General features: G+C 41.9%; 1 protein-coding gene across 2 annotated transcripts; it reads left to right on the top strand.

Moving 5' to 3' along the window:
- Positions 1 to 438: 438 nt before the first annotated feature.
- LOC139410878 (dihydropyrimidinase like 2a) lies at positions 439 to 26,919 on the top strand. 2 transcript variants are annotated; one of them, XM_071156497.1, is made up of 15 exons: positions 607 to 716; positions 7,728 to 7,866; positions 8,667 to 8,755; positions 10,436 to 10,620; positions 10,881 to 11,045; positions 11,220 to 11,281; positions 12,855 to 12,935; positions 13,028 to 13,096; positions 21,270 to 21,390; positions 21,851 to 22,007; positions 23,045 to 23,186; positions 23,440 to 23,610; positions 24,117 to 24,296; positions 24,433 to 24,622; positions 25,119 to 26,919. In XM_071156497.1, the coding sequence occupies exons 4-15, from the start codon at positions 10,497 to 10,499 to the stop codon at positions 25,208 to 25,210; spliced, it is 1,554 nt and encodes a 517-aa protein (XP_071012598.1). In that variant the 5' UTR covers positions 607 to 716; positions 7,728 to 7,866; positions 8,667 to 8,755; positions 10,436 to 10,496; the 3' UTR covers positions 25,211 to 26,919. The 2 variants fall into 2 exon arrangements, with proteins under 2 accessions (XP_071012597.1, XP_071012598.1); XM_071156496.1 differs by lacking the exon at positions 7,728 to 7,866 and having other exon boundaries at positions 439 to 716.
- Positions 26,920 to 27,639: the final 720 nt, after the last annotated feature.

Genomic DNA, 27,639 nt, shown 5'->3' with positions numbered 1-27,639 from the left:
GTCTAGACTGGCATACAGGGGTTGTATCTGTAATAATTAATTGTTCAAAAGATACTTATAATGCAGTGTGTGTTTTGAGAAAAATATTTTATCTGAGAAAAGATCTTGCTTATTTCAGATTTATTACCAGTTCATATCAATGTAATGTCACCACTTGCACTGCTATAATAAACAAATGCAGGTTAATTGGTCAAACATGGAACGCCAGTTCATGCGCTCATGTCAATCGACTTTGCTTGTCCTTTCTAATTAAAGGAAGTTGCATTGTTTCAGACAAGTCAAATAAGCATCAGTGTCACTCCTAGCCTCCCATCCAGCCTCCAGACTTGGCCTGCAGCAGGTGAGTGGAGAGGCAGGGTGGGGCATTGCGCATGCACGGTGACCGTGGCCCTCATCACCGTTTATCTTATCGCTTGGTGACTGCTGGACAGGCTTGGCGCAGCATTGGAACGTGAGGAAAGGCTGTCAGACCTTTTAAGTTCATTCAGCAAACCTAGTTGGAACGGATTGAGCTATTTCACGAATTTAGTCAGGCGATAGCCGGAGACACAATTTTGTCTGGGCGTCGACTGGTCTCAACGCATCTGAGCATCCATCCCTTTCATTGCTAGCGGTCTAGCTAACATCAGTGAGGTGACAGCCATAATCGAGGACGCTGACAACGCGCCGCTAAGATGTCCGGATACCAGGGAAAGAAAAATATACCTCGCATTACAGTGAGTAGTGTTTTAAATGCTCATAATTTAACAATATTGTGTAAAAATCTATACCTATGAATAAACTAGCCGTAGGGATTAGACAGCTAGACTGTGCTAGCTGTAGTTATCACGCTATCTGAGGAGGAGGATGGGAGGGGGGGCATTCATACCAGTGTAATGTCACCACTTGCTTTGCAATAATCAACAAAGGCAGGGTAATTGGTCATAATTGGAACTCCAGTTCATGCGCTCATGTCATTGGAATAATCGTCAAGACGCTCATCTTATTGTGTGCATGCTATTTTTTAGCCATTCCATATCCTACCATGTTAGACGATTTAGCCCAGCCGACAGGATCAGGAACAAGAATGGATGATTGGGAAAAATCTTTTATATTTTCCATCCGTATATTCAGATTGATTCTAATATACTTGTAATGCCTTATTGGTAATACTGTAGCTATAGATTATGGGGATACCACAATATAAATTAAAATGTGGGGAAAATCCCAGCAACAATAATACAATGTTTTTTTGGGGAAAATGTATTCATTTATTGAATACATATGCATTTGTCACAACAATTTGTCTTATCAACCCAAGACAGCAAAGGGTTGATTTGCCATGATGACATTTAGGGAGGGGGTCATAACCTTAGTAGTTAAAAGGGCAAAAACCTTTAATGAAAAGTAGGTCATTGGATTAAGTCCATCCTTGCTGTAAACTGTTTTTTAAATTTAACTAGGCAAGTCAGTTAAGAACACATTCTTATTTACAATTAGAGCCTAGAAACAGTGGGTTAACTGCCTTTTACAGGGAAAGAAACACAGATTATTACCTTGTCAGCTCGGGATTCGATCTAGCAACCTTTCGGTTACTGGCCCAACGCTCTATCCACTAGGCTACCTGCTGTGAAGGCCTAGCTTTTGTCTGTATGCTGCCATACTCTACATGCAGTAATGACATTTAGGCATTTATGTCTTTAATCAAATAACACAAACCACACATTTGTGTGCGTTCCTGTCAAAAATATATGAATTATTGAAATAAAATGGTTCTAGAGATCTGTTCCTTTTTTGTTTATGCAAGGGCAACATGGAAGGGAACTGGTATTGGGGGAGGTATTTTCAGGCAGCTGTCGGCTCTCCCTCACAACTGGAGCAGACTTATCTAAGCACCTGACATCTCAGGCATTGCATGCAGACGGCTCAATCAGTGTGTTGTGGCTTTAAAATGGGGACAGAGCAATGTGATGTTTTCCCATCAACTGTACCAGTGGCACCACCTCATTGTGGTGTGGCTGACTCACATCTTCCATGTGAAACACTTTTACTGAAGCATCCTAGGGTTTAGGCCTTGGCCCTGTTACTTGCGCACTCCTCTCTCAGCCCACCAAATGCAAAGAGAGAAGTTATGGGATGCTGCTAATGTACATGGCATTGACAGAGTGGCTCTGACTGCATGTGTGGGTATGGATGTGGGTTTGCGGCCCCTGAGTTTAGATTGTTTTGTGGCCCCCACCCCCATCAAAGTTGCCCATCCCTGACCTGGACCAATTGACCAATGTGTGTGGTGTAGCCTAAATATTTCCAAGAGAGTGTTTGGTACAGAATCATTTCCCGTGTCACAAAGATTACTCATCCATCCACAGAGCCCATCCAGCTCAGCATTTAAGTGGGCTCACTGTACACGAGGCAGGAGGATGCCTTCTTATGGGCAGGATACTTTTTATGGGCAGGTGGGATGGTAGCGTTCCACCTGGCCAACATCCTGTGAAATTGCAGAGTGCGAAATTCAAATTACAGAAGTATAAATATTTAACATTCATGAAAATAGAAGTATTATACATCAAAATAAGGCTTAACTTCTTGTTAATCCAGCCGCTTGTGTCAGATTTCAAAAAGGCTTTTACGGCGAAAGCACAACATGCGATTATCTGAGGACAGCGCCCCGCATACAAAAAGCATGAAAAACATTTTTCAACCAGGCAGGTGCGACACGAAAGTCAGAAATAGCAATATAATAAATGCCTTACCTTTGAAGATCTTCTTCTGTTGGCACTCCAAAAGGTCCCAGTTACATCACAAAGGGTCCTTTTGTTCTTTGATAAAGTCCTTTATATCCATAAAAACTCAGTTTAGCTGGCTCGCTTCATTCAATAATCCACCGGTTTCCCTCCTTCAAAATGCATATAAAATGTATCCTAAACGTTACCAATAAATGTATCTAAACAAGTCAAACAACGTTTATAATCAAACCTCAGGTACCCTAATACGTAAATAAACAATACAATTTAAGGCAGAGAATAATATGTTCATTACCAGAGATAAATAACAAAGAATGTGCTTTCATCCACTCGCATGGAAACACTACAGCCAAAATGGGAGCCACTTAGAAAAACTACAACTTCTAGTTCATTTTTCCAAAAACCAGCCTAAAACTCTTTCTAAAGACGGTTGACATCTAGTGGAAGCCCTAGGAACTGCAATCTGGGAAGACTTCGCCTCATAATAAACATGAAAGCCATTGGAAACAGTGGTAGGCTGAATTTTTAAAACATTTTTATGGTTTGTCTTCGGTGTTTCGCCTGCCATATCAGTTCTGTTATACTCACAGACATAATTTTAACAGTTTTAGATACTTTAGAGTGTTTTCTATCCAACTCTACCAATTATATGCATATCCTCTGCTTCTGGGCCTGAGTAACAGGCAGTTTACTTTGAGCACGCTTTTCATCCGGATGTGAAAATACTGCCCCCTACCCTTACCTGACTAGTCATAATGCATTAGTGTGGCCTGTTATAAATGCCATTAAGTGCAATAGTTGCATTTAATTTCCCTCTCACTTCATCACTGTGTCAAGCGTTTGCACAGCATGGAGTTCTCAGATTTTCCACAATTATAGCATAGGCTTATTGTTAACATCTTGTCCATGAAATAAATACATTCTATGCTTGCCCTTGAGGTTGTCAGTCTCAGAGATACTGTATGTATAGAAATAGGCCTAGTTAATTTAACCTCCGCTGGTGCTGTTAGGGGGGACAGAGACTCATGAAGTCATTCTGTTTGTGGGGTATTTATAAAGAGATCCAGTGGCATGACATAAAAACACAGTAAGTCAGTGTTTTGCATAGTTGTGTAAATGTCATTGCATAACACATTACTGATTATTTTCTGTACTCAATGTTTCCATCTTGTGAATACCCAGTGGCATCAATCACTATCATGAATGTTTGCATTGATTGCATCCTTGTTTTAGGTGCTGATTCCATCTTATTTCCTAATAGGCCTATAATAAATATATCACTATGGATTATAGGTCGATTGTTTAATCTGAATGGCCGATTAATTAGGGCCGATTTCAAGTTTTCATAACAATCGGTAATTGGCATTTTTGGACACCGATTGTGGCCGATTACATTGCACTCCACGAGGAGACTGCATGGCAGGCTGACTACCTGATACGCGAGTGCAGCAAGAATCCAAGGTAAGTTGCTAGCTAGCATTAAACTTATCTTATAAAAAACCATCAATCTTAACATAATCACTAGTTAACTTCTTGATTCTACTTGAGACGCATATGTCTCAAGTAGGCACCTGGAAATGCAAATGCGCTACGCTAAATGCTAAATGTACTCGTTAAAACTCAAACCTTGATCAAAATTCACAAGCAGGGTATTGAATTAAAGCTACACTCGTTGTGAACCTAGCCAACAAGTCAGATTTTTAAAATGCTTTTCGGCGAAAGCATGAGAAGCTATTATCTGATAGCATGCAACACCTCAAAATGCCTGAATGCGACGTAAATAAAGACTTTGCTTATCCGGCGCTGCACAAAACGCAGAAATAAAATATAAAACATTCATTACCTTTGATGAGCTTCTTTCTTGGCACTCCTATATGCCCCATAAACATCACTATTGGGTCTTTTTTTCGTTTAAATCGGTCCATATATACCCAAAATAGCTTTCTATGGAAGCTGTGTCATTCAGAAAAAAACATTGTTTTTAAACGCTGCGTCATTTTTTTAAATTAAAAAAGTCGACGATAAACTTTCACAAAACACTTCGAAATCCTTTTGTAATCCAACTTTAGGTATTAGTAAACGTTTATAATCTATCAAAATGATTACAGGGCGATGTATATTCAATAGCTCCTCGTCTGCAAATCAATGGCTGCCAATGTCCACATTCAAAGGATCCTGGTGGAGACCGGAAGAAACGGAATCCAGATAGTTGGATGCAGGTCGATATTAAATTTTGTCCCCTTTTAACAACCCATGAAAGTGACTTATGGAAATTATTTTTAGCTTTCAGAGAGCAGTTTTTCTTGCGTTTTTCAATGAAACACACGATCTGTTATAGTCACAGCCGTGATTTAACCAGTTTTAGAAACTTCAGAGTGTTTTCTATCCACACATACTAATCATATGCATATACTATATTCCTGGCATGAGTAGCAGGACGCTGAAAAGTTGCGTGATTTTTAACAGAATGTTCGAAAAAGGAGGGGGTAGAAGTAAGAGGTTTAACTACACATGGTTGATGATATTACTAGTTTATCTAGCTTGTCCTGCGTTGCATATAATCGATGCGGTGCCTGTTAATTTCTCATCGAATCACAGCCTATTTCGCAAACGGGTGTTGATTTAACAAGCGCATTCGCGAAACAAGCACTGTCTTTGCACCAATGTGTACCTAACCATAAACATCAATGCCTTTCTTTAAAATCAATACACTAGTATATATTTTTAAACCCGCATATTTAGTTAATATTGCCTGCTAACATTAATTTATTTTAACTAGGGAAATTCTGTCACTTCTCTTGCGTTCCGTGCAAGCAGTCAGGGTATATGCAACAGTTTGGGCTGCCTGGCTCGTTGCGAACTGTGTGAAGACCATTTATTCCTAACAAAGGAATTCATTTGCCAGAATTGTACATAATTATGACATAACATTGAAGGTTGTGCAATGTAACAGCAATATTTAGACTTAGGGATGCCACCCGTTAGATAAAATAAGGAACGGTTCCGTATTTCACTGAAAGAATTAAAGTTTTGTTTTCGAAATGATAGTTTCTGGATTTGACCACATTAATGACCTAAGGCTCGTATTTCTGTGTGTTTATAATTAAGTCTATGATTTGATATTTGATGGAGCAGTCTGACTGAGTGGTGGTAGGCAGCATCAGGCTCGTAAGCATTCATTCAAACAGTACTTTCGTGCGTTTGCCAGCAGCTCTTCGCTGTGCTTCAAGCATTGAGCTGTTTATGACTTCAAGCCTATCAACTCCCAAGATTAGGCTGGTGTAACCGATGTGAAATGGCTAGCTAGTTAGCGGGGAGTGCACTAATAGCGTTACAATCGGTGACGTCACTAGCTCCGAGACCTTGAAGTAGTTGTTCTCCTTTCTCTGCAAGGGCCGCGGCTTTTGTGGAGTGATGGGTAACAATGCTTCGAGGATGGCTGTTGTCGATGTGTTCCTGGTTCGAGCCCAGGTAGCGGCGAGGAGAGGGAAGGAATCTATACTGTTACACTGGCAATACTATAGTGCCTATAACAACATCCAATAGTCAAAGGTATATGAAATACAAATGGTATAGAGAGAAATGGTCCTATAATTCCTATAATAACTACAACCTAAAACTTCTTACCTGGGAATATTGAAGACTCATGTTAAAAGGAACCACCAGCTTTCATATGTTCTCATGTTCTGAACAAGGAACTTAAACGTTAGCTTTTTTACATGGCACATATTGCAATTTTACTTTATTCTCCAACACTTTGTTTTTGCATTATTTAAACCAAATTGAACATGTTTCATTATTTATTTGAGGCTAAATTGATTGATGTATTATGTTAAAATAAAAGTGTTCATTCAGTATTGTTGTAACTGCCATTATTACAAATATATATATATATTTTTTTAAATCAGCCGATTAATCGATATTGTTTTTTTTTGGTCTTCCAATAATCGATATTGGTATCGGCGTTGAAAAACCATAATCGGTCGACCTCTACTATGGATGGTAAACAGATAAAAGATAAGTAAGACAAGATCACTCATGGTTTATCATAGACATATGAAACAGGATATTGGAACCAATTTGCCTTATTCCCTGCACTCAGGCCTGTTATTTTCCTTTATCTGGTTGAGTGCATAAATGTGGTCTAATCTGAAGTCAACTGACCCATTTGAAGATAATAGACTGTTAGATCATGCTGGAAGAATGCAGTTTTGTGAGGCCTGTACAGTCTTCTGTGCGACCACCACAACTATTAGTGGTAGGCTATAGGGTCACTGTCTGATTGTGAAAGCGCTCAGGGCAGTGTGCTAGCTAGGGGATACTAACACTCTACATCTTGTGACTGCTGTATGGTCTGGAGAGAGGATGAGCCTCTATTGGCCTCATTAAGGTAGCTACTCAGCCCACACTCCCTGAGGAAGGCCTGATGAGAAGTAGGCCAGCCCGAGCCAACAGTAGAATGCTCTCCTCAGATGGAAATGGGATTATTTGTCCTACTCTTAAGTGGATGCTCCTGGTCTTCCATTAAGCCATGCTCTACTCTACACAGCCCTGCATCTCAGACTGAACTAGGCTACCCCTCAAGATCTGAGCTGTTTGTGATCAGGGTGGAATATGTCATGACTTAACACATAAAGCCTTATTCTATATGAAATATATGGCCAATAGCCTAGTAAAAATGGAGAATCCAAGTGTTGTCTTAGTAGTGGTTGCTTTAATAAGGCCTTTCTGTTAGGCATTAGCCTAATCTTTGTACTCATTTTTACATTTCAGTCATTTAGCAAGCGCTCTTATCCAGCGCGACTTACAGTATTGAGTGCATACTTTTTTTGTACATTTTCTGTACTCACATGATATACCAAACATTAGGAACACCTTCCTAATATTGAGTTGCACTCCATTTGCCCTCAGAACAGCTTCAATTCGTCGGGGCATGAACTCTGCAATTTGTCGAAAGCGTTCCCCAGGGATGCTGGCCCATGTTGTCTCTAATGCTTCCCACAGTTGTGTCAAGTTGGCTGGATGTCCTTTGGGTGGTGGACCATTCTCGATACACACAGGAAACTGTTGAGTGTGAAAACCCAGCAGCGTTGCAGTTCTTGATACAAACCAGTGGCACTTACTACCATACCCTGTTCAAAAGGTACTTACATCTGTCTTGCCCATTCACCCTATTAACAGCAAACATACACAATCCATGTCGCAATTGTCTCAAGGCTTAAAAATCCTTCTTTAACCTGGCTCCTCACCTTCATCTACACTAATTGAAGTGGATTTAACAAGTGACATCAATAAGGGATCATAGCTTTCACCTGGATTCACCTTGTCAGTCTGTCATGGAAAGAGCAGGTGTTCTTAATGTTTTGTATAATCAGTGTAGAGACATTCTGAGTAGGTGTCGGAATTCCCCTTAACTGCATCGCGGGTTTGACAGAGAAAGAAACAGCTCTTGTTGCTTAAGAAGATAACTTTGCAGAAGGATCACAAAAATAAAGAAAATTGTGGCCATAAGCCTGTGTCCTTTTGTTTAAATTTTTCCATTTAGATAAAACACTTAAAAATATATTGTTGAATACAATTGGGTGTTACTTTGTTTCTGATTTACCTCTGCTTATGCATTGTTGGTTGGGGTTTCTTGGCAGACAATGGCCATGTCTTGGCCAAGCCCTAGTGCTGTTTTATACAGGAATGCATACTACGGACTCTATCCTTGTGTGGAGCTTTTTAGTCCCTTATGGTATGCCTCTGATGTGCTTCTATTCAGTTAGGTTCTGTTGATGCTCTCCTGGATGGATGTGCTGGGATTGAGTATTGGCTAGCTTACCTTTCATGCCAAATTTGTCCAATATGAAGTATGCTTTTTAAATCTATCATCAATGGGTTGTGGTGCTCACTGCTGTTAACACAATTAAGTCACAAATTAAATTCCGTCTCTTCTCACAGAGTGATCGTCTCCTTATAAAATGTGGAAAGATTGTAAATGATGACCAGTCTTTCCTTGCTGACATCTATATCGAGGATGGAGTCATCAAGTAAGTCTTATTAGTTTGAGCGCCATTGTTGGTACTTTTGTTGGCTATATACACTGCTCAAAAAAATAAAGGGAACACTTAAACAACACAAAGTAACTCCAAGTCAATCACACTTCTGTGAAATCAAACTGTCCACTTAGGAAGCAGCACTGATTGACAATACATTTCACATGCTGTTGTGCAAATGGAATAGACAACAGGTGGAAATTATAGGCAATTAGCAAGACACCCCCAATAAAGGAGTGGTTCTGCAGGTGGTGACCACAGACCACTTCTCAGTTCCTATGCTTCCTGGCTGATGTTTTGGTCACTTTTGAATGCTGGCGGGGCTTTCACTCTAGTGGTAGCATGAGACGGAGTCTACAACCCACACAAGTGGCTCAGGTAGTGCAGCTCATCCAGGATGGCACATCAATGCGAGCTGTGGCAAGAAGGTTTGCTGTTTCTGTCAGCGTAGTGTCCAGAGCATGGAGGCGCTACCAGGAGACAGGCCAGTACATCAGGAGACGTGGAGGAGGCCGTAGGAGGGCAACAACCCAGCAGCAGGACCGCTACCTCTGCCTTTGTGCAAGGAGGAGCAGGAGGAGCACTGCCAGAGCCCTGCAAAATGACCTTCAGCAGGCCACAAATGTGCATGTGTCTGCTCAAACGGTCAGAAACAGACTCCATGAGGGTGGTATGAGGGCCCGACGTCCACAGGTGCAGGACGTTTGGCATTTGCCAGAGAACACCAAGATTGGCAAATTCGCCACGGGCGCCCTGTGCTCTTCACAGATGAAAGCAGGTTCACACTGAGCACATGTGACAGACGTGACAGAGTCTGGAGACCCCGTGGTGAACGTTCTGCTGCCTGCAACATCCTCCAGCATGACCGGTTTGGCGGTGGGTCAGTCATGGTGTGGGGTGACATTTGTTTGCCGCAACAGCCCTCCATGTGCTCGCCAGAGGTAGCCTGACTGCCTTTAGGTATCGAGATGAGATCCTCAGACCCCTTGTGAGACCATATGCTGGTCCTGGGTTCCTCCTAATGCAAGACAATGCTAGACCTCATGTGGCTGGAGTGTGTCAGCAGTTCCTGCAAGAGGAAGGCATTGATGCTATGGACTGGCCCGCCCGTTCCACAGACCTGAATCCAATTGAGCACATCTGGGACATCATGTCTCGCTCCATCTACCAACGCCACGTTGCACCACAGACTGTCCAGGAGTTGGCGGATGCTTTAGTCCAGGTCTGGGAGGAGATCCCTCAGGAGACCATCCGCCACCTCATCAGGAGCATGCCCATGCGTTGTAGGGAAGTCAAACAGGCACATGGAGGCCACAAGCACTACTGAGCCTCATTTTGACTTGTTTTAAGGACATTACATCAAAGTTGGATCAGCCTGTAGTGTGGTTTTCCACTTTAATTTTGAGTGTCACTCCAAATCCAGACCTCCATGGGTTGATAAATTTGATTTCCATTTATAATTTTTGTGTGATTTTGTTGTCAGCACATTCAACTATGTAAAGAAAAAAGTATTTAATAAGAATATTTCATTCATTCAGATCTAGGATGTGTTATTTTAGTGTTCCCTTTATTTTTTTGATCAGTGTAGATATATATGGGGATTTTTTAAATCTTATTTTGTAATGACTTTTATCATTTCTGGTCTCTCTCTCTCAATACATTTCTTCTCCTCAGGCAAATTGGAGAGAACCTGATAGTTCCTGGTGGGGTGAAGATCATTGATGCCCATGGACGCATGGTGATGCCCGGGGGCATAGATGTGCACACACGCTTCCAGATGCCAGACAGGGGCATGGTGTCAGCAGATGACTTCTACCAGGGCACCCGTGCTGCTTTGGCTGGGGGAACCACCATGATAGGTATGTACTAATGAAATGCTTCATCCCCAATGACACTTTACAGACACCCCTAGATTCTGAAATACTGATATCAACCAGCCAAAACATTTGTTACTAATTTACCCTTTGCAGATGTTCATGTTGCCTCATGGTTTTGAACATTATGCCTTCTGTAAAACGTGATAATGTTACTGCTAAGGTGGTTTCAATGACAATGGTCTGTGTGTGTGTCTGTCTGTCTGTCTGTCTGTCTGTCTGTCTGTCTGTCTGTCTGTCTGTAGTTGATCATGTGGTTCCAGAACCTGGTGTGAGCCTGGTGGCAGCGTTCAACCAGTGGAGGGAATGGGCCGACAGCAAGTCCTGCTGTGACTACTCCCTGCATGTGGACATCACTAACTGGCACAAGGGCATGCAGGAGGAGATGGAGAGCCTGGTGAAGGACCACGGTACGCAACTAACACAATTACACAAACCATTGTCACCCATTCACTAATGTCAGTTGGGGTGAGGGAGCTATGATTTCTACTAAAACTCTCCTTGTGGTTTATTTCCTTCCTGTGACTGTCCTTTCCTCTCCCTTTGTCTATTGCTACTATTGCTCATAAGTTTTCTATCTTTAGGTGTCAACTCTTTCCTGGTCTATTTGGCTTATAAGGATGTTTTCCAACTTTCCGACTCCCAGGTACGATTTGAAGCATTTCAGATTGGTATGATTTACTGGCGACGGATGGAGGAGTCAACATTTGTGGAGGCTTGTGCATGCATTTAAAGTTGTGATTGCATTGCACTTTGCGTAAATGCATTGCATGAAATTATATTCTGTATGATCTTGCTTGGTAACACTTTACTTGACATCCAGCGTCATAACCATGTCATAACCTGTTATAATATGTTCAGAAACACTATCATGACACATATATTTAGATTTGTCATGATATATATTGTGTTATTTTATGGCTGGTTATGACACCTACATAAGAGTTTAAAAACCCACAAAACAAAAACATTCCATTACACCATAGTCTATGTGTCAACAGTATCTTTATGTTATCTATTTTTTTGTTGTTGACCATATTAAATTATCATTGTAATTGTGTACACATTGATGTCAGACATGCAGCTTACCCCAATGCTCTGTTGCTGATGACTGAGATGAATGCAGGAACAGATTTCAGGAGCAGGACAAGACACCCTCTTTGTGACTGATGACTGATATAAGGGCGTGTACGAGATAGGCCTATCTGGCTTGTATGATTATTAAGGTCATAATGCTTTTTGACAGTGTAATAAAGTGTATTTTCTTAGTCCAAGTAAAGTGACACAGTATGGTCATAAAGTTATTTAAAATATGATGAATAAAGCATGACTATAAATCATTTATTACAACGACAACAAAGGATTTAAGAAACAAACTTTAAAACGAAAGGGAACTTCTTGGCAGGGAAAAAAACTAGTTTGAATAAATGTGGGTTTTGACACTCTTATGTAAGTGTCATAACCAGCCATAAAATAATGCAATATATGTCACAACAGGTGTAAATATGGGTTATGACAATATTATGACAAGTTATGTCAGCTGTTATGACATTAGTTCATGGTTATGACCATGTTATGGCACTGCGTGTCAAGTAAAGTGTTACCCATTGCTTAGAAACTCTTTGAAGGCTGAAACCTAATTTGAGATTAGTACGTGTAAAAAGTAGTTTATGTCAATGTGGGATTTGCATGGATTTATGCGGAACACTGCTCCAACAATTATGAGATTATTGAAGCCTTCTTCACCTCCTCTGGAATATCTACTGCTATCTGCTAGATAAAGGATTGTCTTACTGTGGGGTGATTGATCTCTCTCACGTTGCACATGTACGTTGCACATGTATTTCTGGGAAAGCTTTGTTAATGGCACTGTATTGAGTTTTCCCACTCAGCACAGGCCGGTTAGTGGTTAGGACTGCCACTGGGGATGACTCTTGTAACACGTGCTGAAAGATTGCCTGACAGTTTCCTGTGGCCTATTGCAGCTGTCAATTCCTAGTTGATTGCCATGTGAAATCTGAGTTGAACCATGTGGTCAACCTAAAGAAGTAGAGTATATTAATTAATCTATGCATTTAACATTCTCATCCAACATGTCTTGCTCTGACAAAGATCTCCACTAAAGCTTGGACCACCAAAAAACACATTGTAAATGTCCTCGTTGCTAAAACCCCTTGTTCCCTGGCCTGTGTTGAAAGGATGCTTTCCTCTTCCTGTAGATGTACGAGGTGTTCAATGTCATCAGAAACTTGGGAGCAATCGCTCAGGTGCACGCAGAGAACGGGGACATCATTGCCGAGGTAACAGAACTTCTAATAAATTCTATCACCTTGTCCCAGTTTGCTGTCTCCACAGGCCAAGCCACTAAAGCTGTTGTCTGATGTGTTTGCAGGAGCAACGTAAGATCCTGGAGCTGGGCATCACTGGCCCTGAGGGTCACGTGCTGAGCCGCCCGGAGGAGGTAACTACGACCTCTGGCCAAGTGCTGTGCTTCTATTAGTCTTCTACTTGAACTTGAAGTGTTCCTTTGGTTGTTTTACATGGAAAGCAAGAAAGTGGCTATATGATGTTACAGGAGAATGTTGCTTTTTTACAACCAAATCTAAATTTTTAATGTAAATCTCATGTTATAGATGGGTCCAAATGGAAGCCCTGAAGCCCTTGGCAAAATAAAATAAGAACTTAGACTCTATTAATTATCTTGTTTGAACAAGTTAGTAGAAAAAAAATATATGAATGTTGTTTTGTCTAATTAGACCTTTGTTATGCAGTTTGTCAGACCGTGTAATGGTTGCTGCATTATTAATTGACAGTTTTTTGATTGGCATTCAACAGCAGCCCTGCTTTAGCCTGAGCATGTAAGTGGGCGAATGTTGAGCGAGGAGCAGAGCGTAATTTGAGCAGATTAAAAAAATGGTGTGTACCTTCTCCTGCTTCAATTTCGCTCTGCCCTGCCTAGCATTTTTTGTTTTGTTCTTTTAATTAGGTCTATTTGGTTGTAATTATGTAGCCTACCCCACCCAGAGTAGCCTATATCTAGTTTATATTCTACTTTAACATTAGGATATGTAGTTTCTATTTTAAATCCATAGGTGACTGTAAAATTTATTTTTGTTTTTCTTGGAATAGGAACACCATAATATAAATAAATCAATTTAATTCATCTAAAATATCATAAATAAACCGTAAATAATTAAGGCCAGTATCAGCTTCTTTTCATAAATAAAAGGGAATAAATAATCTCAAACTGCAGCAGTCAAATGACGCCAATAAGCTTCACATGCGCATTAAGCATGGGAAATGCGCTTTACAAATGAAATATTATTATTATTATTATAATAAAGACAGGTGAGAGAATGAAAACAAGTAGGCCCTCAGGTCATGACACAATACTGTCATCTGCAGGAAGATAATGAGATTTCAACATACATTAGGGACCGGCACAGAGTCCAGTAGGACAGTGTCACAAGGCTACATAGTCATATGCCTACACTTCACTGCTGGAGAGAATACACTAGAGAACGAGCGATGTGGATTTTTTTGAGGGCTGATTCCGATACCAATTTTTGCCGGTAAAGTAGGACGATATTTTATTTCATTAAATTTGAAAATGTTGATGACAAAATCATTCTTTATTTTTTTTAGCTGTCAGGCCGCATCTTGAAACAACTCAGCTGCCAGGACGAAACTCGAAACAGCTCAATTGGCCAGTTCAGCTCTCTGTCAAGAAATAGACGGGTTATAACTTGATCCTACTGCTACGATTGGATGAGCGACTGTAACTTAGTTCCCATTCATATCTCCTCATCCCGTGTTGCCAACTTTGCAGCTAGATTTAACGAGTTTTCAGACCCCTCCAGTGACTTTTATTGACAAAAGAGTATAGCGACAAATGTAGCTACTTATTAAGGCTGCCTCAGCGACTTTTGTTTGATTTTTATCGACTTCCCTGTTTGTGCCCGCTTGGCTGAGTGTGTGTGCACCCATCACTTGTGCCCGATCTCCGGCCTCTTCGTTCCGCCCCTCCCCCACCTCTCGGTAATCTCCCCGCTGCAGCAGCAATTGAGGTAATTTAAAAAATATATATATTTCTTTATTTCACCTTTATTTAACCAGGTAGGCCAGTTGAGTACAAGTTCTCATTTAAAACTGCGACCTGGTCAAGATAAAGCAAAGTTGGGTGGGCTATTTACAGATGGGCTATGTACAGGTGCAATGATCTGTAAACTGCTCTGACAGCTGATTAAAGTTAGTGAGGGAGATATGAGTCTCCAGCTTCAGTGACTTTTGCAATTCGTTCCAGTCATTGGCAGCAGAGAACTGGAAGGAAAGGCAGCCAAAGGAGGAATGGCTTTGGGGGTGACCAGTGAAATATACTTGCTGGAGCGTGTGCTACGGGTGGGTGCTGCTATGGTGACCAGTGAGCTGAGATAAGGCAGGGCTTTACCTAGCAAAGACTAGATGACCTGGAGCTAGTGGGTTTGGCGACGAATATGAAGCGAGGGCCAGCTAACGAGAGCATACAGGTTGCAGTGGTGGGTAGTATATGGGGCTTTGCTGACAAAACGAATGGCACTGTGATAGGCTACATCCAATTTGCTGAGTAGAGGGTTGGAGGCTATTTTGTAAATGACATCGCCAAAGTCAAGGATCGGTAGGATGATCAGTTTTATGAGAATATGTTTGGCAGCATGAGTGAAGGATGCTTTGTTGCGAATTAGGAAGCCGATTCTAGATTTCATTTTGGATTGGAGATGCTTAATGTGAGTCTGGAAGGAGAGTTTACAGTCTAACCAGACACCTAGGTATTTGTAGCTGTCCACATATTCTAAGTCAGAACCGTCCAGAGTAGTGATGCTGGACGGGCGGGCAGGTGCGGGAGGTGATCGGTTGAAGATCATGCATTTAGTTTTACTTGAATTTAAGAGCAGTTGGAGGCCACGGAAGGAGTGTTGTATGGCGTTGAAGCTCGTCTGGAGTTCAGTTTGGACAGTGTCCAAAGAAGGGCCAGAAGTATACCGAATGGTGTCGTCTGCATAGAGGTGGATCAGAGAATCACCAGCAGCAAGAGCGACATCATTGATGTATACAGAGAAAAGAGCCGGCCCAAGAATTGAACTCTGTGGCACCCCCATAGAGACTGCCAGAGGTCCGGACAGCACGCCTCCGATTTGACACACTGAACTCTGTTTGAGAAGTAGTTGGTGAACCAGGCGAGGCAGTCATTTGAGAAACCAAGGCTGTTGAGTCTGCCGATAAGAATGAGGTGATTGACGGTCGAAAGCCTTGATAATCCTTAAGATGTTTCTACAACTTGATTGGAGCACACCTGTGGTAAATTCAGTTGATTGGGTGTTTTGAAAAGGCACACTCCTGTCTACATGAGGTCCCACAGTTGACAGTGCATGTCAGAGCAAAAATCCAAGCCAGAGCTTCCTAGAGCTGGCCGCCCAGCCAAACTGAGCGATCGGGGGAGAAGGGCCTTGGTCAGGGAGGTGACCAAGAAACCGATAAACACTGACAGAGAGATGGGAGAACCTTCCAGAAGGATAACCATCTCTGCAGCACTCCACCAAGTAGGCCTTTATGGTAGAGTGGCCAGACGGAAGCCACTCCTCAGTAAAAGGCACATGACAGCCCACTTTTGTGAGTTTGCCAAAAGGCACCTAAAGGACTCTCAGACCATGAGAAACAAGATTCTCTGGTCTGATGAAACAAAGATTGAACTCTTTGGCCTGAATGCCAAGCATGGTGGTGGAAACAACATGCAGTGTGGATGTTTTTCAGTGGCAGGGACTGGGAGACTAGTCAGGATCGAGGGAAAGATTAGCGGAGTACTATCCCTACGATGAAGCATGGTGGTGTCAGCATCATGCTGTGGGAATGTTTTTCAGACTGGGAGATTTGCCAGGATCGAGGGAAAGAGTAACAGAGCAGTCCCTGCCACTGAAAGTACAGAGAGATCCTTGATGAAAACCTGCTCCAGAGCGCTCAAGACGTCAGACTGGGCTGAATGTTCATCTTCCAACAGGACAACGACCCTAAGCACATGGCGCCAATAGATAGGGCCGCCATGCTTCCAGCCCCTAGGCAACTTTTTAGTATTTTGTTTTTTTATGTGTTGTTTCTTACATTATTTGCCCAGATTTGTTTTGCGTGATTACAGACAGCCGGGAAGAACTTTTGCATATCAGAGCGGCGGTAACTCACCAGCATTACGACCAGGAATATGACTTTACCGAATTGGATCCTTTGTTCTTACCCCCCAGGGCAATTAAACTGATTCCAGAGGCTGATCCAAAACACCGCTGGCGGAGAAGAGGTATTCGGAGTGGACTTCTAGGCGCACACAACACCCGCATCCGAGTATATTGCTCGCTAATTTTCAGTCTTTGGATATTGAAGTTGATGAGCTCAGGGCGAAGATTTCCTTCCAGAGAGACATCAAGGATTGTAACATACTCTGTTTCACAGAAACATGGTTCTCTCTGGATATACTGTCTGATGGGTTCTCAATTCATCGTGCTGACAGCAATAAATATCTCAGCGAAGAAGAAGGGCGGGGTATATGTTTCATGATTAACTACTCATGGTGTGATTGTGATAGCATACAGACACTCAAGTCCTTTTGTTCACTCAGCCTAGAATACCTCACAATCAAATGACGGCCGTATTACCTCCCAAGAGAATTATCTTTGGTTATAGTCACAGCCGTGTATATTCCCCTTCAAGCCGATATCACAACAGCCCATAAAATAACTTCACTGGACTTTATGCAAACTGGAAACCACATATCCTGAGGCCGCATTTATTGAAGCTGGGGATTTGAACAAAGCACATTTGAGGAAAATGCTACCGAAGTTCTGTCAACACTTTGACTGCAGTACTTGCGCTGCTAAAACACTTGACCATTGCTACTTCAACTTCCTTCAGCAAATCTGATCATGACTCCGTTTTGCTCCTCCCTTTCTATAGGCAGAAACTCAAACAGGATGTACTCGTGCTAAGGACTATTCAACGCTGGTCTGACCAGGGACTGGGATATGTTCCGGGTAGCATCTGAGAATGAATGACATTGATGATTACATTGATACGGTAACTGAGTTTATCAGGAAGTGTATAGGAGATGTTGTACCCACTGTGACTATTAAAACCTACCCTAACTAGAAGCCGTGGATAGATGGCAGCATTCGCGCAAAACTGAATGTGCGTACATGGCAGAATACAAACAGGGTAGTTATTCCCTCCATAAGGCAATCAAACAGACAAAATGTCAGTATAGAGACAAATTGGAGTCGCAATTCAATGGCTCAGACACGAGACGTATGTGGCAGGGTCTACAGACAATCACGGACTACAAAGGGAAAACCAGCCACGTCGTAACTATCACCCCGTAGCACTCACCTCTGTCATCATGAAGTGCTTTGAGAGACTAGTCAAGGATCATATAACCTTTACCTTACCTGGCACATTAGACCCCCTTCAATTTGCTTACTGCCCCAATAGATCCACAGACGATGCAATCGCCATCGCACTTCACACTGCCCTATCCCATCTGGATAAGAGGAATACCTATGTAAGAATGCTGTTCATTGACTATAGTTCAGCATTCAACACCATAGTACCCTCCAAGCTCATCATTAAGCTTTGGGCCCTGGGTCTGAACCCCGCCCTGTGCAACTGGGTCCTGGACTTCCTGACGGGCCGCCACTAGGTGGTGAAGGTAGGAAACAACACCTCCACTTCGCTGATCTTCAACACTGGGGCCCCACAAGGGTGCGTGCTCAGCCCCCTCCTGTACTCCCTGTTTATCCATGACTGCGTGGCCACGCACACCTCCAACTCAATCACCAAGTTTTCAGACGACACAACAGTAGTAGACCTGATTACGAACAATCACGAGACAGCCTACAGGGAGGTGAGGGCCATGATCGGCTCCTTTGTTTTGTTGACGTTTGAGTGAGAGGTTATTTTCCTGGCACCACACTATCCTATTCTACTGTATCTTAGTCTATGCCGCTCTGACATTGCTCATCCAAATATGTATATATTCTAAATTCCATTCCTTTACTTCGATTTGTGTGTATTGTTGTAAAATGGTTAGATATTGCTTGTCAGATATAACTGCACTGTTGGAGCTAGAAACACAAGGATTTCGCTACACCCGCAATAACATCTGCTAAACACGTGTATGTGACCAATACATTTGATTTTGATTTGATGACAATGCAGGAGTGGCTTCGGGACAAGTCTCTGAATGTCCTTGAGTGGCCCAGCCAGAGCCCGTACTTGACCCCGATCGAACATCTCTGGAGAGCCATGAAAATAGCTGTGCAGCGACGCTCCCCATCCAACCTGACAGAGCTTGAAAGGATCTGCAGAGAAGAATAGGAGAAACTCCCTAAATACAGGTGTGCCAAGCTTGTAGCGTCATACCCAAGAAGACTTGAGGCTTTAATCGCTGCCAAAGGTGCTTCAACAAAGTACTGTGTTAAGGGTCTGAATACTTATGTAATTGCAATATTATTATTTTTTTTTCAATTTAATCAATTTTAGAATAAGGCTGTAACGTAACAAAATGTGGATAAATTCGTGGGGCTGAATACCTTCCGAATGCACTGTATTTTGTAAATATTTTCTCTAAATTGTTAACTAAAGTTTATTGCACCATACTGGCCGTTTACTTGTTTTCTTTCTCTAATCAAAAGAATAATAATAATGCATAATAGACACTGTAAGACATTTTTTAAAATGTTTTGAAATAGTATCCATGTATTTTTTAATTGGAGGCATCTCATATATATTCCATTCTCCTTTTTCTTGTTTATGTTATGGTTATATTCCCAGTAATATTCCTTTATGTAATTAAGCTTTTACATGTGTATTTTTATTTTATAATAATAATAGTGATAATGATATTTAATTCGTAGAGCGAATATCCAATGCTCAATGCTCATATGAAGCTTATTGGTGCTTGCTTCTGTGCGCAAATCATTTGACCGCTGCAGTTTTCTATTGTTTATTCTCATTTAAAAAAGAAGCTGATACTGGCCATTAGTTATTTTTTTCAGATATTTTTGCTTTATTAAATTGATTTATATTATGGGGTGTCTATTCCAAGAAAAACCTAAATACATTTTACAGTAGCTTATGTATTGCCCACCTAAAACAGCTTTAATATATTTGAAGTCCTTCAAAATATAAACTACAGAAAGTAGAATATTAAATAGATTTACTGTGGGTGGGGTAAATAAATAAACTAAATAATTACAACCGAGTAGTCCTAATTAAAAGAATAGTGATAAAGAAACAAAAAATGCTAGGCAGAGCAGGCCCAGAGTTTGTTGCTGAGCAGTACCAGAGCGAAATTGCAGCGTGAGAGAAGGCTACAGCAACACTGTAGGCAGGAGAGAAGGCCAACACCATTTAAAAAAAATATGTTCGAATTACGCTCTGCTCCTTGCTCCACATTTCTCCACTTACATGCTCTGGCATTCAAAAGCAGCCCTGCTTTAGGCTATCAAAGAACTGTTAATTAATAATCATTTCAATCGATCAAATCAGTGAATGAATGGCTACAGCAACCGTTACACGGTCTGACAAGCTGCATAACAAATGAGGCCTAATTAGACAAGATAACAATTAAGTTGTTCAAACGAGATAATAAGTCATTAAAACAACTTAGTACCTCTTTGTATCTTGTTCAAACAACTTTTTTTTTTACTAAATCGTTCAAACTAGATGATTCCAAGAGTCTTCTTTTTCTTTTTTTGCCTTGGGCTTCAGGGCTTCCGGAGGTCCAGACACTTTTTTTTTGCGATATAACAATTTTTTTTTTTTGAAATGTACCACAACCAGCGATTCACTTTCTATTCCTCGTTGCGCAGTACAGGTGCTCCGAATAAACATGAACAAAGGCTCCAAAAACACCAAAATAAGTCATTTTAGAAACGCAAACGCTCTCAGTATAGTAATGCAGGTCTTTAGATGTTGTACACATAAAATTGTCATTCCGAACTTTATCCGCAACATTATATTCCATTTTATTGCGACTCGAGCTATACCTCTCCGTTCATTGTAGCAGCAGGTTACACAGTGAATGGAAATGCTGGATGGGGAAAAGCTTGAGTCGCAATGAAATGGAATATACCATTGCGGATAAAGTTCAGAATTACATGATTTAATGTGTACAACATCTAAAGACCTGCATGACTATACTGGGAGCGTTTGCGTTTTCTAAAATGACTTATTTTTGTGTTTTTGGAGCCTTTGTTCATGCTTTTTCAGGGGGCCCCTGTACTCCACAACAAGGAAGAGAAAGTGAATCGCTGGTTGCAGTATATAAAAAATATAAAAAGTTAAATTGCAAAAATAAGTGTCTGGATTTTTCTATGACATGCTTTTTAGAGATTTGGTTGTTAAAAAGCTAACTTTAACAGAACTCACTACAGAAGTAACTGAACAGCGAATGTGAGAGTCAAGTCTCTTGAGTTCTTTTCCTATGCTTGCTTCCTCCAGAATGCCTACTCAGCATTTTGGTAAATGCTGCAGCAGTGAAGAAGTCCGTAACTCAACATGAAGGTCACTGAGTCTGGTCTGAACTCCCTTTCTCTGTGTCTGTCTCTGTTGTGTAGGTGGAGGCAGAAGCAGTCAACCGGTCAGTCACTGTGGCCAATCAGACCAACTGCCCCCTCTACATCACCAAGGTGATGAGCAAGAGTGCTGCTGATGTCATCGCCCTGGCCAGGAAAAAGGGTAATAGTAAAGAGAAAGAAGTGTGGTGATGGACTACTGTAACATGTTTTCTATTGATTGCTCTCTGTGGTTTGTTTAATAATAGTAATGTGTGTGCTTACATTTGTCCTATTTCACACGTGCGAATTGGAAATTCTTTTTTTGCATACCCCATTGCCCCTGAGAAACCCCTGGAGAGTGTGGTCAGAGCCAAGGATCAGCCATTATTGACGGCGATCCTGAAGCAATAAGGGTTAAGAGGGAACATTGACAGATTTTTCACCTAATCGGCTCAGAGATTTAAACCAGCAACCTTTCGGTTACTGGCTCAGCAGTCCTAACTGCTAGGCTACCCGTCCGTTTTAAGGTACACTAAATGTCAAATCGCATATAAATGATTCCCCTTGTAAATCAGTACTGCTTTGGAGACAGGGCACAAGCCCTCTGTCCTGGTGTTTTGCTGTGTTCTGTGGTACTCTAGGTGCTGTGGTGTATGGAGAGCCTATCTCTGCCAGCCTGGGCACGGACGGAACCCACTACTGGAGTAAGAACTGGGCCAAGGCAGCTGCCTTCGTCACCTCCCCACCCCTCAGCCCTGACCCCACCACCCCTGATTATCTCAACTCACTGCTCTCCTGGTAGGTGCTCCATTTACACTATGTACCTCTACTTAACACAGAGATATGCAGTAATCATGTGTTACTTACACACATCCTCCACCAGAAGGTGATATGTCATTCTAGCCTCCTGGGGCTTCATTTATTAAAGGTTAAAAAAAACGTCCAGTTTTCCCGCAAAGGTTGGTATTTATCGATTTTGAAAAGTGTGTGTATCTCCACGCAAATACCTTGATGTTTCTACTTCTTTAAGACTTGAACATGAATTCCCCCCGTGCCCATTCTTTCGGGCAGACTTTGCCACTCTTCACACTTTACTATTCAGTTGATTTAAATAGTAAAGAAAAACAATCCAAATGACTATGCTAAAGTCCCTAAGAGGAGATCGCATAGCATCTAATATGTTTATTTTAATTTTATTATATAGGCCTAAATCATAATCAAATTGCAGGACATGTCTCTCCTTCTCTGACATAACTGGTTTGAATTGTTCCCATTACACAAGAAATAGTAGTCTACCATTTATCAATCGCTCATTCAATAGCCAAGCATGCTCAAAAGTAAATAGGCCGTTAACCTCGACAGTAAGTGACAGTACGGGTAGGCTACAGTATTTTTGTGAGATAGGATTAGGAGCACGACATCGTAGCCAAGCCTATTTTTAATTTCAGATGCTATACCAGGGGTGTCAAACATAAGGCCTGCGAGGGGGTTCAATCCGGCCCGCCGGTGGTTTTAGTACAAACAATAACAACAACGTTTTATACATTTTTGGCGTGGAGAACGAACTCGGTATACTTTAAGATGACTAATCCAATCAAAACTGTGTAGAAAATGATAATGGACCAACATTCATACAGTTTCTTGACTGTTTCCAGCTCACTAATAATCACAGAAATTAAAACTAGACAGTCAGGGAGAATTTTTTAAAGAAATGTACTCACAGTTGATAAGAGGCCCATGGAAAGTCATATAACTCAAGACAAAACATGCAAACGTAAGACCTATGGGTGGAGTGTCTCATTCTCTCTCTCCCTCCATCCTTTGTTCGTCTCCAGTGGTGACCTGCAGGTGACTGGTAGTGCTCATTGCACGTTCCACACCTCTCAGCGTGCTGTGGGCAAAGACAACTTCACCCTCATCCCAGAAGGCACCAACGGCACTGAGGAGAGACTCTCCCTCATCTGGGACAAGTGTGTGGTGAGGCACATTCTACTGACCTTTTTCTGCTGGTTTTCCTACAATCAAACATACCACAATCAAACATGCTTCTTTCAAATTGATCCTGTCTATGTAAATAGATATAGATTTTGTAGAATTAACAATCAATTTACTTTCCCAGTTTGTGCCGCAGTCATTCATGTCATCAAGGGGTTCTCAGTTGTTCAAGTGAACGTTTGCAGCTGTCTTGTTAGTCAGGAAGTGACAATGCATTTTCTTCTGATTCCCTTAGGTGACTGGAAAAATGGACGAGAACCAGTTTGTGGCTGTGACCAGCACCAACGCAGCTAAGATCTTCAACCTGTACCCCCGTAAGGGCCGCATTGCAGTGGGCTCTGACGCTGACCTGGTCCTCTGGGACCCAGACGTCAGCAAGATCATCTCTGCCAAGAGTCACAACCTGGTGAGAGCCTGGCCAACCCACACTGTACTAACCATATCATAACCATGGTGTTTATACATGGTTTTAGTCCCACCTACTGTATGTAGGACTCAGTTTCATATGAAACATGAAGCCTTTTTCCTACGAAGCGTTGAGACAAACCATTAAGTAAAATCTACTGACCTGAAATGACTTGTTAGAGAACAGCTCATGCAGACAGGGCCTGAGTTATCCCTCAATGAGTCACCGCTTTCTTTCATTTAGAGGAGCTAGCTGGCTACATCAGCACTAGTTTCTCCTGATGATGTCAGCTGAATGCCACAGTTACCATGCTGGCACAATTCATTGAATATATAAGGGCCTAGACTAAAGTTCATATGGAAAAAGGCCTCAAATCTTTGAAATGTTTTTTGGGGTTTGCAATGTGCATGTGAAAGTAGAGTAAGTGCTGTCTTTCTCTGTGATTTGCCCTCTTGTACTTTGTCAGTCTATTTGAAACTCTTCTCATCAGAGCTCTTCTTTTGCAGGCTGTGGAGTATAATATCTTCGAAGGCACCGAGGTGCGTGGAGCTCCCCTGGTGGTGGTCAGCCAGGGCAAAATAGTGTTGGAAGAGGGAAACCTCCATACCACTGAGGGCTGTGGGCGCTATGTGAGCCGTAAGCCCTTCCCTGACCATGTCTACAGGAGGATAAAGGCTCGCAGCAGGGTGAGTCTATAGTGCAGTGAAACTGACATTGAATAGAATAAAGATTGTTGATTGTTAATTACCATTCTCACTGACAGTGATGAACTTGAACAGCCGAACTGATGCTGTTATCTCGTCTGTCTTTCTGTCCTCCCAGCTGACGGAGCTGAGTGGAGTCCCCAGGGGTCTCTATGACGGGCCAGTGTGTGAGAATGTGACACCTAAGGTCATGACCCCGGTCACCTCGGTGAAGACCTCTCCAACCAAGCTGCAGCAGCAGCAGCAACAGCAGCAGCAGGCTCCCCAGCCCGTCCGTAACCTGCACCAGTCTGGCTTCAGCTTGTCTGGTCAGTACAGCTCAACGTGGAATACCAGTAGGAATAGCATAATACTAAGATGTGTAAGCACACAAGGATTATCATTTGGCCTGAAATTGTACCATATTGGGTTTGGCAGATGCCTGGAGAACACTACCTGCCCCAATGCATATTGCCAACTTCAAAGTTTGGTGGAGGAGGAATAATGGTCTGGGGCTGGTTTTCATGGTTCAGGCAAGGCCCCTTAGTTCCAGTGAAGGGAAATCTTAATGCTACAGCATGCAATGACATTCTAGACTATTCTGTGCTTCAACTTTGTGGCAGCATGACAGCGCCCCCATGCACAAAGCAAGATCCATATAGAAATGGTTTGTCGAGATCAGTGTGGAAGAACTTGACTTGCCTACACAGAGCCCTGACCTCAAACCCATTTGGGATGAATTGGAACGCAGAGTGCGAGCCAGGCCTAACCGCTTTTGGTCATGTAGTGTAACTGACTTTCTTTTCTCTTATATCTCATGCCCAGGTGCGCAAGTTGATGATAACATTCCCCGCCGCAACACCCAGCGCATTGCGGCGCCCCCTGGTGGTAGGTCCAACATCACCAGCCTGGGTTAAGCTCTACTGTCAGCTGAGCTAGGGAGGAGAGAAGCGGAGCAGGAGGATCCACCTCAGCTCCTAGACCAACCATCACAACCAACAAAGCTTCATCTATTGTGGTCCCGTCTCCCTGACTTAACTGCAATCTGGTGGTCAAAAACACTCCATCCATCTTCATCCATACTTAACCGCTCTGCCACCTCATTCAAAGAAAAAAAAGAAATAGCACTCAATGTTTTGTTTTGTATTACCTACGCAATATGCAATCTTTAAAACATTTTTTAAGGAAGAGTCAAGTGAATTTAGAGAGTTCTTGATGTTTTTCTGTATATACACTGAGTGTACAAAACATTAGGAACACCTTCCTAATATTGAGTTGCACCCCCTTTTGCCCTCAGAACAACCTCTATTTGTTGGGACATGGACTCTACAAGGTGTCAAAAGCATTCCACAGGGATGCTGGCCCATGTTGACTCCAATGCTTCACACAGTTGTCAAGTTGGATGGATGTCCAATGGGTGGTGGACCATTCTTGATACACACAGGAAACTGTTGAGCGTGAAAAAGTACACCTGGCACTTACTACCATCCCCAGTTCAAAGGCACTTTTGTATTGCCCATTCACCCCATTAACAGCAAACATACACAATCCATGTCGCAATTGTCTCAAGACTTAGAAATCCTTCTTTAACCTGGCTCCTCACCTTCATCTACACTAATTGAAGTGGATTTAACAAGTCACATCAATAAGGGATCATAGCTTTCACCTTGCCAGTCTGTCATGGAAAGAGCAGGTGTTCCTAATGTATTGTTAACTCATATATATATACACACACACAATTTAAGTTTAGTCTTTGATTACATTTTGGCTTTTAATTGTACAAGAGGAGCTGTGTATTGTGTTCTTGTGGCATTTGATGTATCTACACTCTTAGAAAAAAGGTTTTCAAAAGGGTTCTGTGGTTGTCCTCATTGGAGAACCCTTTTTGGTTCCATTTAGAACCATCTTTCTAGAACCGAAAGGGTTCTACTTGGAGCCAAAAAGAGGTATCCTATAGGAACAGTCAAATAACACTTTTAGGTCTTTTTAAAAAAAAATCGTACTATATAAGGGCATTCTTGGTTTGACACCAAACAAGAAGAATCACTTCTGATTCCAAGAAGTGAGCCATTGCATTAGATCACTGTCAAAGACACATGGCATATTTAACTATAGTACATTGGTTATTGTTTTTCTTCCATCATATAAGTAAATGCAAGGTTTCACAAATGTTTTTACATTTTCGAGGCTGTAAAATAGTGTTGTTGAAGGAACTCAGATTACGTTTTTACCTCACTAAGTCAGTTTGCAGTATTTGTATGATTTTAAAACAGCTGTGAGTTCAAGTTATTGTCCTTCCATAGCCTGTCTTTCTGGTCAGTATTACAACAGAACTTTCAGCTCAACAAATTCAATTCTATCTTCCTTTGTCTCATTGCTGCACTTTTTGTATTGTTGTAATGTTTTTGTTGTTAATATTATACATTTTTGATCGTGTCTAGAGCTAAAACATTACTGTACATCTGAAATATTGACTCTTAGATCTTAGCTTGTCTGCTGATGGAATGTGCAGAAGTCAAGGGAGATGGTTAAACCATTCATCTCCTCACTCTCCTCAGTCTGAACACCTTTGACACAAAGCATGCACAATACATGGCAGCAGGGAGAACCTTCACCCCCCCCCCCCCCCCCCCCCCAAAAAAAAACGGCCTCTTTTTCCTCCATTTTCTTCTCTCTTTTCACGAGCTGTCTGAAGTTAAAGGTCGCCGAGACACCCGGCTTCCTATAATCACACTGCTGTTTATTTTCTTATGACACTGACAGCCATGCTCGATAGAAGGTTGCCCCTAACAACCTCTCTGCACCAGGTGCTATTTGATCAATGCTGTGTATGTGCAGATGGTGGTGCCTACTTTTTCCACTCAACCACAGCAATTCAAGCTTTGTGAAACTACTTTACGGGGGAGCGGAGTCAGCTATTACATGACACGGGTCTTCGTTTTCTATCTGCTAAAGTGCAAAAGGTGAATCTGTGGAAATGCAATGTTGATTTGTATTTGATATGTTTGTTTTTGTTGTTTTTTCAGAATGTTTGTTCAATATCACTTGCCTGCCTATTCTATAAAGTATTGATTGATAGTATGCTTTAAGAACCATGTATTTATGAAAAACACCTGTTAAGCACTGTCAGTGACCAAGCTAGTACAAACACCTGTTAAGCACTGTCAGTGACCAAGCTAGTACAAATACCTGTTAAGCACTGTCAGTGACCAAGCTAGTACAAATACCTGTTAAGCACTGTCAGTGACCAAGCTAGTACAAACACCTGTTAAGCACTGTCAGTGACCAAGCTAGTACAAATACCTGTTAACCTCTGTCAGTGACCAAGCTAGTACAAATACCTGTT

The sequence above is a fragment of the Oncorhynchus clarkii genome, chromosome 6 (genome assembly GCF_045791955.1).
Source record: "Oncorhynchus clarkii lewisi isolate Uvic-CL-2024 chromosome 6, UVic_Ocla_1.0, whole genome shotgun sequence".
In the NCBI taxonomy this organism is placed as follows: domain Eukaryota; kingdom Metazoa; phylum Chordata; class Actinopteri; order Salmoniformes; family Salmonidae; genus Oncorhynchus; species Oncorhynchus clarkii.
Note: the sequence above shows the minus strand (reverse complement) of the source record. Positions and strands in the feature narration are given on the sequence as shown.

Excerpts from the sequence above, each read along its gene's own strand:
- LOC139410878 (XM_071156496.1), top strand. The coding sequence starts at position 675 with ATGTCCGGATACCAGGGAAAGAAAAATATACCTCGCATTACA. Across the intron at positions 717-8,666 it reads AAAATATACCTCGCATTACA|AGTGATCGTCTCCTTATAAA; the intron begins GTGAGTAGTGTT and ends CTCTTCTCACAG. Across the intron at positions 13,097-21,269 it reads TGCTGAGCCGCCCGGAGGAG|GTGGAGGCAGAAGCAGTCAA; the intron begins GTAACTACGACC and ends TCTGTTGTGTAG.